This window comes from Eucyclogobius newberryi, unplaced genomic scaffold (assembly GCF_026437365.1).
Source record: "Eucyclogobius newberryi isolate DKJ021-1_F unplaced genomic scaffold, fEucNew1.0.hap1 SCAF_21, whole genome shotgun sequence".
In the NCBI taxonomy this organism is placed as follows: domain Eukaryota; kingdom Metazoa; phylum Chordata; class Actinopteri; order Gobiiformes; family Gobiidae; genus Eucyclogobius; species Eucyclogobius newberryi.
Genome location: NW_027315846.1, coordinates 10,166,989 through 10,179,684, shown reverse-complemented (window position 1 = coordinate 10,179,684; position 12,696 = coordinate 10,166,989). Strand labels below are relative to the sequence as shown.

Genomic DNA, 12,696 nt, shown 5'->3' with positions numbered 1-12,696 from the left:
AAGCCACAGTTCAGCCCTTCCACATTCACTACCCACACAGACAGCGGTGATATGTGCCACAGGAGCCGACTGCTGCAAACAAGGCTGCCAATCTGAGCTGCTTAAAGAGAAGCGATGTGAGAACTGAGCAACGCAACACAAAAGAACAAGCAGCAGCACTGGGAGAATAATGAGCACTCACTGTTACTGTTACTGAAGTCTTTCTCTAAAACTTCACAGGGAGCATTAAGTCTGAACTAAAGGCCTCCACGGTGTTAAGGAAGTCACTTACAAACTTTGATTTTGTAGTTTAATAAGAAATTAAACATCATTAGGACAGAGATTGAGCCAAGCCTGAAGTCATGCACAGAAACCACAAAACCACTGCATACAGGTGTAAACACGCATTCAATACATTATCACATAAACCTGATCATCTCACTCGCAGTAAAACTATGATTTTTCATTAGAAACCCAAGGAAGCTTTCAAATCAAACTTGTGTCCAGGTGAAGTGCCTCAACAGAGACAGATTAGGGTAATGCTGCCTCCTAGTGGTGGTCAAACACAACAGGGAAGTCTTGTTTTCACAACAAAAACGATCAGCTAAGATTCTCTTGATAAAAGATTACGGTAACTTGAGTAAGTTAACAAAATCAGGGTGTCCAATAAACTTGGTGACTAATCATTGATTAAATCTAACTATGGAGCAGTGAAGTACAAGTATATGCAGTACTCAGTAACAGTGAGCCAGTTTGCTGCTGACCCTTCCTCGGTCGATGCCTCTGTTCTGGGGGACGTGTGTAAAAGAACAGTCCTCTCTGATGCAGCCAATGGTCCGCCAGAAAAAGCACTCCTTCTGTACACTGCAAAGACAAACACTTATTCTTGTATCATGAAGCACTGAATTTTATTTTATTTCAACGTTACCATTCGTACCTGGGGGGAGTGAAGGGGTCTGTCTGGGCATCTTTGGAGACTCCGATCCCTTGAGGGATTCGGTTGGGATATCGCACAGCCAGAGGGCAGCCCTCCACCACCAAACCCTGAAAACCGAGGCACAAAAGACAATAGATGCGTTTAAACACATATCAGGCTTGGAACAAAAGGAGCTTTTAACAATGTAGGAAAAACATGGTGTAATGTGCAAGTTTAGCTGAAATAAAATAACTTTATAGCATCATATGAACCAGTTGGAGTCACTAAAACAGCACATTTAATTAAAAAACGTAACAAGAGACTTTTACGACCTTGTAATGTTATTTGGGATTAGAATTAAATGTCGTTTTCAAATCTATACTCACACAAATTTGACAATTATGTACATTAAGTACTCGTTTTGCATAAATGTAGTTTGTTTGTGTCAATGGCTTAAAATGTACATCTATATGAAATCCTTTGTCAAATGTTTGTCTCACATTTAGACTTTGAACGGCTCGTGCACTGTCCTCTTTCCTGCCGTAGTTCACAAACGCACAGTGATGCTCCAGCGCCATTTTGATACTGATCACTTTCCCAGCTCTAAAAACACACGCAAACAACAACAACAACAACATTAGCATAATACGATAATAAGAAACGTAACCTTCAGCTGTGAGGTCTAAACACGTTATATTGACGTGAGGCTCGTCTACACAAAAGGGTTGAAGGAGCAGAACGTCACCTGCTGAAAACTTCTTGCAGAGTCAAATAGTTGACAGTCGGAGCCATAGAGCCGACCCAGACTGGAAACATGTCGCTGTAAAACAAACAAAGTAAAGACATTATTTTGAACAACAATAAACTCTAGTCTAGAGCTTTAAACTCGATGTTTTACCACAATATGTTTATCAGGATAATTTGTCTTTATTCAATGTGAATCCCTCAGTCTATATTTTACTATTGAAGAAGCTAGCAGCGCTTTCCATTAGTAGAAAGTAACTGCGTGTTTAGCCCCGTTTCCTTGGAGTCGGTTGCTAGCGATGCTCCGAAATGGATTTTTTGGGGCGTTGCTGATTATCTGTCTTGCAGTTGTTCGCCGATTAAGATGAAAAAGTTAAATTATAGTTCACAGTTCACAAATTAACTTTTCGCTTTAGCAAAAATGACAACTAAACGTATTTAAGCGGGATATAAAATAGTCTGTTGCATGATTGTGTAAACATACAGGAAGTGCAGAATGATATCAGTGTCAAGAATCGACAAAATTTTCAACGTTGGGCCGAAATCGCCTTTGTTGTGACACTGCTAATCCAGTAGAGGACCGTGCACCGTGCACTTTCTCGTTTAACTTTTGGCTTTGTTCATCATGTCATCAAGCTAGCTCACATTCCTTTGACTATTCCTTATATATTATAGTGCAGAAATAAAAGTAATAACTAAACTGTTAAAAAATGGACCGCTTGAGAATTAAAAATAGACAATAAGTCCCTTGTTTCACCATCGTCTCAATAAAAACCTATGGAAAACACAGTTATAGACGCCCCAAAGCAACTCCAGATATACACACGTTAAACAAACATCATCCACTCTTGATAGTGATTATGAAAAGTTCGATTCGACAAGTTTAACTCACGGTTTGCCAGTTCGTTTGGAGACGGGAGCTGGTGATTGTACTCTCTCTCTAGTTTGTGGTTTGCTTTTCGTGGGTAGTTGAACGTTCTCCCACTCCTGGCCCTGGACACTGTAATCTGTCAAGGATGAGGATTCTACAAGACAACGGCAGCGGAGTTAGACCACATTCAACTTTACACATTTAACAACAAAGAAAAAAACAGTACTCAACCCAAGTCTTTTATTCAAGTGAAATATTAAATAAGTTTATTGTTGTCCAGGGTTTCATTTATGCTCATAAGAGTGGAAGTCCAGTAAACAGTAATGGTGTTTGTAGGGTTTTCACATTGCAATTCTTTCAAACTCAATTTTGAACTAAAGTAAAAGTCTAAAGCTAAAAAATAAATAAATACCATTTTAGAATATTTCCATATGGCCTTGGTACTATAACTAAAGATGTATTTATTTGACAGGGACAGTCTACATTAATGAGCATGATTATAGTTCCTACACATGTAACAGACGACAAAAATATCAAGATAATGACTGAACCAGGGCTGTCAAAATTATCAAAAATCAGATACTAATTAAGACTAAAACTAGATACTCATTTTAAGTATCAAAACAACAAAATCAAATAAACAGGACCAAATTTGACCTTTCTTGAACAGTTTTAGAAAGATTTTATGAACTCAACCTACAAAAAGTACTATTATTTGTGCTGAAAATGACTGTGGTATTGAAAACGTTTATCGAGTTTGAAATGGCGGCGTAGTATGCTTCTTCAAATGAGTACCTAGTGATACTAGTTTTAGTACTCGTTAGTGTATCCTACTAGTCATACGTAATTGTGATTAATGATAATATTGCCACGGGTTCAGGAGCAGAACCACACCTCATCGATCGTCTAACCGCATGTTTTTGTGTTCAGAGACGAGGTGTGGTGCAGCAGAACGCCAAGTCACTTCAACGCCGTTTGTCTCTCTTCTGTCAACCCCGCCCTCCTCTCTCCCCCTCCCCCTCTCTCTCTGTTTGTTTGGGCAGGGCGATACGGCCAAACAATGCATCACGGGTTTTAAAAAGAACATCTGCAGCAACAGTATTTTGAAAAGAAATACTCCATAATCTTGGTTATTAAGGAACTTTACGTTATAGTCACAAGATCTGCTTCCACTTCATGTATTTTGTCTGTCATTCAAAGTGTTTTAGGGTCTGCAGAGGCTCAACAGTCGTAACACCTCTACGTTTTAGGAGGTGATCTTTGGCCTTTCGCTGCGGTCTACATCTCCCGCCGCTTCCATATCACCTCCAAAACAAACAACACTCCATTATGAGTCTCAAGTTACGTCTTACAGTCTTGTGCTGGAACAGAAAACTTCGCATCTTTCTGCTTCCCGATGGCTCAGGTACAACACAGTTCTGCTTGAATTACCTAACGTCACAGTAAAACGATGCACACAGCTTAACCCTGCCACCCTCTTGCCCACCCCTGAAGAGGGCGAAGCTCACTGTTGCATTTCTACAATCGAACAGGTGTGCACCCCGAGACCGGATCTGAAAGAGGAGCCACTTGTTAACTCTGACTTGGTTTTCTATGTAGATGGATCAGCATCTCGAGGCACCAACACGGGACAGAACCGTGTTGGCTTTGCAGTATGCTCTGAGTGGGATGTGGCGGCCTCAGGCCCACTGCCCTCTCATTTCTCTGCACAAACTGCAGAATTGGTGGCTCTGACAGTCGCATGCACATTGGCGAAGGGTCAGTCCGTCACAATTTTCACAGACTCTCGCTATGCGTTTGGTGTATGCCACGACTGGGCGGGGTTGTGGCGACACAGGAACTTTTTGAAATCGGATGGTAAGCCTATTCTGAACTGCACGCAAGTTGGGGAACTCCTGACGGCGATCTTGCTCCCATCTGATATTGCTATATGCAAATGTCAAGCTCATACTAACAGAACTGACCCAATTTCACAGGGAAACAGCAGAGCGGACAAGGCAGCCAAGGCCGCATCTTATCTCTGCAGACAAGAGCAAAATGAATGTTTTGTGTCTAATAACACTTCTCTTCCAGAGTCCTTATCAGCCATGCAGGAATTCTCCACGTCAGAGGAAATCTCTGTGTGGAAGAAGGCGGGGGCTGAGAAGTGTGATGGCATTTGGGTTGGGCCTAACAAAAAAACCTGTTTACCTAAACATTTTTTTCAGGCAGATGGCGCTGATCTCACATGGACGGGACCATGCGTCAAAAGGGGGGATGGTGACGGCTGTGGGACAGAATTGGTTCACGAAAGGTTTTACCTTTTATGCCCAAAAATTTTGTCAATCTTGTGCTATCTGTTTAAACAATAATCCAGGTAGAGCAAGACAAATTCCACAGACGGCACACCCACCGGCAGAAAGACCTTTTGGGCATATGCAAATGGATTTCATTGAGCTTAATCCATCAGAAGGCAAGAAATTCTGTTTAGTGTTTGTTGACATCTGGTCACGTTATGTCGAGGCGTTTCCTTGTAAACATGCCTCCAGCAACGCAGTGGTTAAAGCTCTGATTACAGAGATTGTGCCACGCTGGGGCGTTCCTGAAAAAATTTCAAGTGACAATGGCAGCCACACAGGAGGTGGGTCAATTTCTGGGCATCGATCTCCGAAAACATACTTCTTATCACCCAGAATCTTGTGATCTCGCGGAGAAATGTAACGGGACACTCAAAACAAAACTGACCAAAATATGTGAGCAAACTGGACTCTCCTGGGTTAAGGCACTGCCACCGGCGTTGATGTACATGAGAATGCGGGTACAGGCAAGATGTAAAATGAGTCCATTTGAAATCCTGTTTGCTCGCCCACCTAACATAGGCCTCGACCCACCTCCGCCACGAGATCTGCCCGATTCCTCCCTGTGCGACGACTCAATGCTAGCTTACTGTAAAGAATTGGATAATAATAATAATAATAACTTTTATTTATATAGCGCTTTTCAGTGACCCAAAGACGCTGAACATAATAAAAAAAAAAAAGAAAAGGGGGGGGTATTTACAGACAGGGGGGACAACACGTACAGAACACATTAATATACAGATAAAATGAACAAGACAGAAGAAGTAGAGAGAAAAAGATGGGGATGTAACAGGGGGTTAAGTGTAGGCAATGGGGTAGAGGAGGCTAGGGGTAGGGGAGGTCATAGGCTTGGGTGAAGAGGTATGTTTTTAGGCGGGATTTGAATGTTGTGAGTGAGGGAGAGTGGCGGACAGGTTGGGGGAGGGAGTTCCAGAGTCGGGGTGCTGTTCGGGAGAATGCTCTGTCGCCAAAAGTTTTGAGTCGGGATGTTGGTGCAGTCAGGGTGAGAGAGGAGGAGGATCGGAGAGCTCGGGTGGGGCGGTGGGGGATGAGGAGGTCAGACAGGTAGGGGGGGGGCAAGGTGGTGAAGAGCTTTGAAGGTGAGGAGGAGTATTTTAAAGTTTATGCGCTGCTTGATGGGGAGCCAGTGGAGAGAGCGGAGAACGGGAGTGATGTGATCACGGGACCGGGTGTGGGTGAGGAGGCGGGCAGCGGAGTTTTGGACCATTTGGAGTCTATGGAGGGAATGGGAGGAGATGCCAGTGAGGAGGGAGTTGCAGTAGTCAAGGCGGGAGGAGATGAAGGCCTGGATGAGGGATTCAGCAGCGGGGAGGGTGAGGCAGTGTCGGATTTTGGCGATGCGGCGGAGGTGGAAGTATGAGGTCTTGACAATGTGGCTGACATGGGGAGTGAAGGAGAGGGTGGGGTCCATGATGACACCGAGATTGCGTACCAGGGTAGAGGGGGTGATGGTCGAGGTGTCGATGCTGAGTGAAAAGGGACCAGTTTTATTGAGAGTGGATTTGGTGCCAATGAGGAGGAGCTCTGTTTTGTCACTGTTCAGTTTGAGGAAGTTGAGAGTGAGCCATGATTTTATTGTAGAGATGCAGGTTTCAATGTGGCTGAGGGGAGGGTTTTGGGTGGATTTGGTGGTGAGGTATATCTGGGTGTCGTCAGCGTAGCAGTGAAAGTCCAGGTTGAGTTGGCGGAGGATGTGACCAAGGGGGAAGATGTAGCAGATGAAGAGGAGGGGGCCGAGGACTGAGCCCTGGGGGACCCCCTGCGTTACTGGGGAGAGGGTGGATGAGTGACCGGAGAGGGAAATGAACTCTTGCCTGTTGGTGAGGTAGGATGTGAGCCAGTCAAGTGCAGAGCCCTCAACACCCAGTTGGCGCAGCCTTTGTAGGAGGATGGAATGGTTTATAGTGTCAAAGGCTGCGCTGAGGTCTAGTAGTAACAGGATGTTGAGGGCCCCGGAGTCTGCAGAGGTGAGGAGATCGTTGAGTACTGGATGACCTGTTGTCCTCAATTTCTGCACAGGTGAAAGCCGCTCTCCCAAAGGCAGCAGAAGCTGTCCTCCACAACTTCAAACCAGGTGACTGGATCTTGATCCGAGAGCCGAGGAGGAAAAGGTGGTGTTCCAAAAGGTGGATTGGCCCGGTCCAGGTCCTCCTCATCACTCACACCGCAGTGAAAGTCGCAGAACGGGGCACCTGGGTTCACGCATCTCACTGCCGAGCCATCTTCAGCACACCTGCGGAGATCAACGACAACGCGGGTGTCGGTCCACTCGTGGGTCGGACACAAGGGGCAACCACTGAGGACGTCGTGGGACCTTTTTGCAACGATCTCAAGTTCGAGAAAGTCGGGGTCCGAGCAGGTCGTAAACCTCGAAAGGCACCAGAGCCCACTGATCGAGTGCTCCGAGCACGGGGCACGTTGCCAAAACCCGGCGCGGTTTAAAGCTCCACGTTCTTCTGCATCGTCTGGTAATATCTACACAAATACTGTCTTCATCGTCTTCATGATTCCTGAGGCTCACCCGGCTCCTCCTGGGGGGGAGGAGTCCCCCGGAGCGTCAGAGCTCTAAATGGTATCTGACCGACAGAAAGGTCGAGCTCAACATCAGGTTGCTGAACTATAGAATAATGATTTATGCACTGGGTCTGTCAATAGTTTTGGCGTTGGGAATAATATGGTTTATCACTCTGCCTAGCTGGATGTGGCCCCACAGAGAACACAGAGTAGACCGTAACACTCGTACACTGCACTATGACGACACATCCAAGATCGAGTCTCTCACAGACACTTATAACCATTCCACCGTCTATACACTAAACTATTGGTATCGATATGCTAAATATGTAGCCGACAGTCACAAGCGGAGAGATTGTTATGTATGTACACACATGCCCATGGCAACCAACTCTCCACACGTGCTCCCTCTCCCTGTGCCTAATTTATCCAACATGTTACCTGACACTCTAATTTCTAGAGACAATGTTAAACTTCTGAGTAGGATAGTTTGGTCTGCGTGGAGAGCGGTGATTCCTCTTCTCCCACGCAAGATTAAGTTCCGACCTCAGATTCACATCAGACCTCCTAAAAATGTAAAACTAGACGCGGGTGCACTTTACTAAAAGGGAGCTGCTGTACCTACATATCTGCTAATGATGAGGATGGGGGTGCGATCCAACAGGGACTCGCAAACTTGACCAAACTCCGTAATCTCATGGAATCTGAAACTGTCACTGCCACTCACCCTTTTTCTGTGTTAGGATGGGCTCTTACTTCCTGGCGTGACGTGCTCGTAAATTTTGGCATTATTGTAGGGGTAATCTTGATTCTGTTTTCTTGTGTTCTCCCATGTTTGTTCAAAGTGATTGGTAGAATGGTTTCTGCTCAATATGTGTCTGTTCAGGTTCCAGGGCCAGATAGAGACGCGTCTAAGCAAGACACAGGCTACATTAGTGATTCAGATGATGATTCAATCATCAAGGGAATGAGACCTTAAGCCAGTAAAACAAGAGCGGAGGCAAATAAAACTTTAACAGTTTTATTAATTTCTTTTAAACTGTTTTTAAAATCACTGATTCAAAGGGAAATTGTAATGACTTAAATTAAGACAAGAGATAGACTGAAATCTTTATTTTGATGAAATTAATCGAGCATTTTTTTTTTTCCCTTCCAGAAGTCGGCATCAGCCTGTCCATCCTGAGCCCCATTCACAGGGGAATTCCTCCAGGTTTCTACTTTTATCCCAAAGTGGTTTTGTAGTTTTCTCCTACTCAGGTTTTCTACTTTTATCCCAAAGAGGTTTGGTAGTTTTTTCCTGGCCGGTGGAGGGGGTCTCGGGACGGGGGAGCTGGGGTTAACTTTATTAATATTTTTCATTAATAATTTTATCTGTTTTATTATTATTATTATTTTGATTATTATTTTATTTCTAATTTCAAGGGTTCAATTTTATTAATTCGTGTTTTTAATCATTAAATTGGTCATTTGTATTAATATATATTTTATTTTGATAATTTATCTAATTATTGTTATTATTCATTTTTTGTTGTGTTATTAATTATTAATTAATATTTTCTCTGATTGGTAATTGATTGATGATATGATATTAAACAGGGGTTTAAGATAATCAAAAGAGTGGTATTGTAATGGCAGAAAATGAGTCATGTCATGTCATTCTAATGTTGTTTTAGGCCATGACATGTCACGGAATTAATATCTTTGTTGTTCTCCTGTGTGCAGATGGGATAAGAATATGAGGTCCTGATTATACTGAATATCTACTGTCCGGCGCCTCTTAATCATCAATTAATGCGTCAGGACCGGATTCGGTGTGGAAATGGTCTTTGATTAAACCTCTGAAGAGATGGCTGGAACCGTCACAGACGTGATAGTCTGGTCTATCTCTTTTTGAGCTGATTTGGGTTGTGATTATGTTATGTTTGTTACCACCTATAAAAGGTGTACTTTGTAAATTGTAAAGTTAGGTAGGGACAGAACGAACTTGTCTTAGGGAGAGAGAGGGTGTTTATCCACTGTGCACGTGAATAAACTTCCACCTTTTGAGAGAGACCGAGAGACTCTGTTTCTGCTTCAAGTTATTGCCTGGTTACTCTTTACTTGATCATTGTTTACAGGAAACTGCCGTAACACTAGTCACAGGCTTCTTCATATCAGTCAAAAAGGAAAATGTTAACAATATTCTCTAGTCCACCAACACCCATAACCATAAATCAAGTACAAATTATAATAGCAAGCTATAATTAATACTTGAATTCATATAACTATACATAACTTGTGCATGGATTCATTATTTCAGTTTACCTTCAGGGTACTCTCCATTAAACAGAGCTTCTATGGCGTCTTCTAAAGTGGAATGGCATTTTAGGGCATTAGTACATTGGCTCCATGAGAATCCCATTTCCTGCATCAGAAATAATATAATATAAAGACAGTAGACCAATTATCAGTAAGTGCAGTCTTAACGTACAGTAAGATGAAGTGTTTGTGAGTGTTTCAGCTCCAGCATGGCCTCTTGACTCGTGCTGTCCAGTGCTAACACGTCTCTGTAGGCAAGAGAAGCCTCGTAGTATTTCTGAAACGGCAAATAAACATTTTAGCTTCATCCTTTAGTCCACATTGCTTGGCTTTCAATAGCGGCCATCATTGCACAATCACTAAAAAGGCCTACACTGGCGCATTAAGCAGAGATCAGGGAAAGACATGAGGAGGAATGAAGCCTAAACTCTATGAAGATGGTTTTATTTTGTTCAACTGCACGGTATGTACTTTATTTTGTTGGTACGTTGGCCTAGTCTAACAAAATAAAATACAAAACAAAAAAAGCGATAGCTATTGTTTATTGCAGACAATGGAATAATATAAACAGATATTTGAGTAAAGGATCTTCACCTTTTGTTCCTTACATTTCCTCTGTGATACGCGTTTCTTTTATCAAAATGAACACCCACCTTTAGTCCACAAAGAGCTTTGCCTTTCCTGAACAAGCCTTTGATCCAGTTGGGCTCCATGGACAGAGCAACTTCAGCATCGCTCAAGGCCTCTTCAAACTGCAGCATTCTCTCAAAACAGAACGAACGGTTCCCAAATAATCTGAACAAATCAAAAGACACCACTCACATTTGAACATGCAGTGCTCATTATGTGTTATAATGTGGAGGACATGTCTTACTTGTATTCCTTTGGGTTGAATTTAATAGCCTCAGTAAAACAATGTATGGCCATTTCGTACTGACTGCTTGCAGCCAGGCGATTTCCAATGGCTAAACACAAGACAAGATGTACCGTTATTTTACAGTATTATATTGCATTTGTAAATATAGTTTTAACAGCGTCACATAATCAACATCTCCACTATCTAGCGTTTATGTCGTTTAGACTTTGAGCTGATAAAAAGTGTGGCATTTGCAGATGTTTTTCCTTTTATTGTGTCAATACAGCAAATCATTGACACAACCCTCAAAGTATCCCAACCTTGACTGGCACATAATGATATTTGATGATGAGTGGAAATGCCCTCTCACTTGGAAGAAGCACTGACTGAATGCTAGTTTGTTTACCTGCCATCTCGCTGCTCTTTTTTGCATAGTCCTCTATTATAAGGCCCACGGCTTCCTGGTAAAATGACATCGACATGAACATAAAAGTTACAGCACTTCAAAACCATGTAAATTAACATGTTATCTTCATAAACCATGATCTTTTTCTAGTGCTTACCACTTTATTTTCTTCTGGTTTAATTTCTCGGTTTTCCTTTGTCTTGACGTCGACAGGTTTTTCCACCTTATGTTTTTCTTTTTCAACATCTTCCATCTTATTATTTTGAGCGGCCTGTGTTTTCTCTATTTTCTTAGATTTCTTTTTGGTCTTCTTTTCAGGTACAGGTTCAGTGATAGAAGGTTTTTTTTTTTTAACATCTATATTCTGTAGAAGAAAATGAAAAACAAATACACAATTATGATCCAGATAAAAATACCAAATCATCCATAAACGATCCACTAACCTCTGATGGATTATCCTTTTCCTTATTTAATTGTACAGCATTTTCTTCTTTTATTATTACTTTATTATTCTTATCTTCAGTATTGGGTTCATCAGATACATCAGGTGTAGATTTATCAATTTCTTTATAATTATCATTATTATTTTCTTCATCTTCAGAAGAATCTGACCTTTCTTGTTCTTCCTCCTAAATTAAAGTAAAATCAAGAAATGCCTTAATGGAAAACCCTTGACTTTAAACACTTGCAAACTTACAGGTGAAACCTTCTGGTCGTCATACTGATTTTCTTGTTGCTTATTTTTCTTCTTGCGCTATAAAAAAAACACATAAAACAAATGTATAATGGGAATACTGACTGACTATTCACCATTGAGTAATATAACCATAAAGCTGACCATTTTCTTGCGTTTATTCTTAACAGATTTTGAATTACGTTTTTGTTCTTCTTTTAATGATTCTTTTATTTGCTCAGCCTCCTGAAAGAGAAGAACAATACTCATAAGGGTAAAATATACTAAGCAATAGTAAAAGCAATAGTGTGGAAAAATTATTAAAAACCTTATCATCCAGCTCCTTTAATTGTGGATGAGGCTTTAGTTTCGGGGTTTGAGTTTGTTGATTAACATGATCGTCTTCACCTTCTTCCTCAGAATATATCAGATCACGTACTATGTCTAAATTTTGCATAAAACCTGAAAACAACACATTGCATATTAGTCTTTTAGGCGTATGTATTATATCCTTGCAAAAACTGCAACAGCCAAAATAATTTCTTACCAAACATGCCAACACCCAGGATATCCATAAAAGAACTCCCTCCACCGCCCTTTATAAAGTCCACCATTGTTTCCTGTGAAAAAGAACAGTGAGTAAGAAGAAAAGACCGTTTTAAATGTGTAATAGTGTAGTTTATTATTGCAAGTCATCGTCACACAGATATCACTTCACATGCTGCCACTACAAGGCATTGCCATAGTGTTTCCATTCAGAAGGGGAGTGAAGTGTATAAATAAGTAATTTGATTTAGCCTGTTCTGAGGTGCCAAAATTTGCACCTTTACAAAGGGGCAGGCAATGAGAAATAAAACCAGTTTGCTCGTTCTAAATCTTCCAATTCCAAGCATCTTATCTCATATTCTGGCTCAACTAAATACTTCACTAAATTGGTATTCTACTTCAGTTTCAAGTAATTCAATTTACTTTAATAAATGAATGTAAAATCTATAAAACTCATTACACTGCCTGTAACTAGTAAGGACTACATTTAATACAAATTGCTGGCATAGGAAAATAAAGAAGTATTCTTTTCA

At 41.5% G+C, this 12,696-nt stretch overlaps 1 protein-coding gene across 1 annotated transcript; it reads right to left on the bottom strand.

The window, feature by feature from the left end:
• Positions 1-275: 275 nt before the first annotated feature.
• On the bottom strand, positions 276-12,231 carry LOC140370992 (uncharacterized). Its single transcript, XM_072458270.1, has 16 exons — positions 12,165-12,231; positions 12,057-12,079; positions 11,783-11,863; positions 11,642-11,698; positions 11,388-11,573; positions 11,102-11,308; positions 10,945-10,999; positions 10,557-10,647; positions 10,336-10,477; positions 9,855-9,959; positions 9,689-9,788; positions 2,532-2,664; positions 1,641-1,715; positions 1,396-1,498; positions 917-1,023; positions 276-843 (listed from the first exon to the last, which is right to left on the bottom strand). The coding sequence occupies exons 1-16, from the start codon at positions 12,229-12,231 to the stop codon at positions 714-716; spliced, it is 1,662 nt and encodes a 553-aa protein (XP_072314371.1). The 3' UTR covers positions 276-713.
• Between the last annotated feature and the right edge of the window lie 465 nt (positions 12,232-12,696).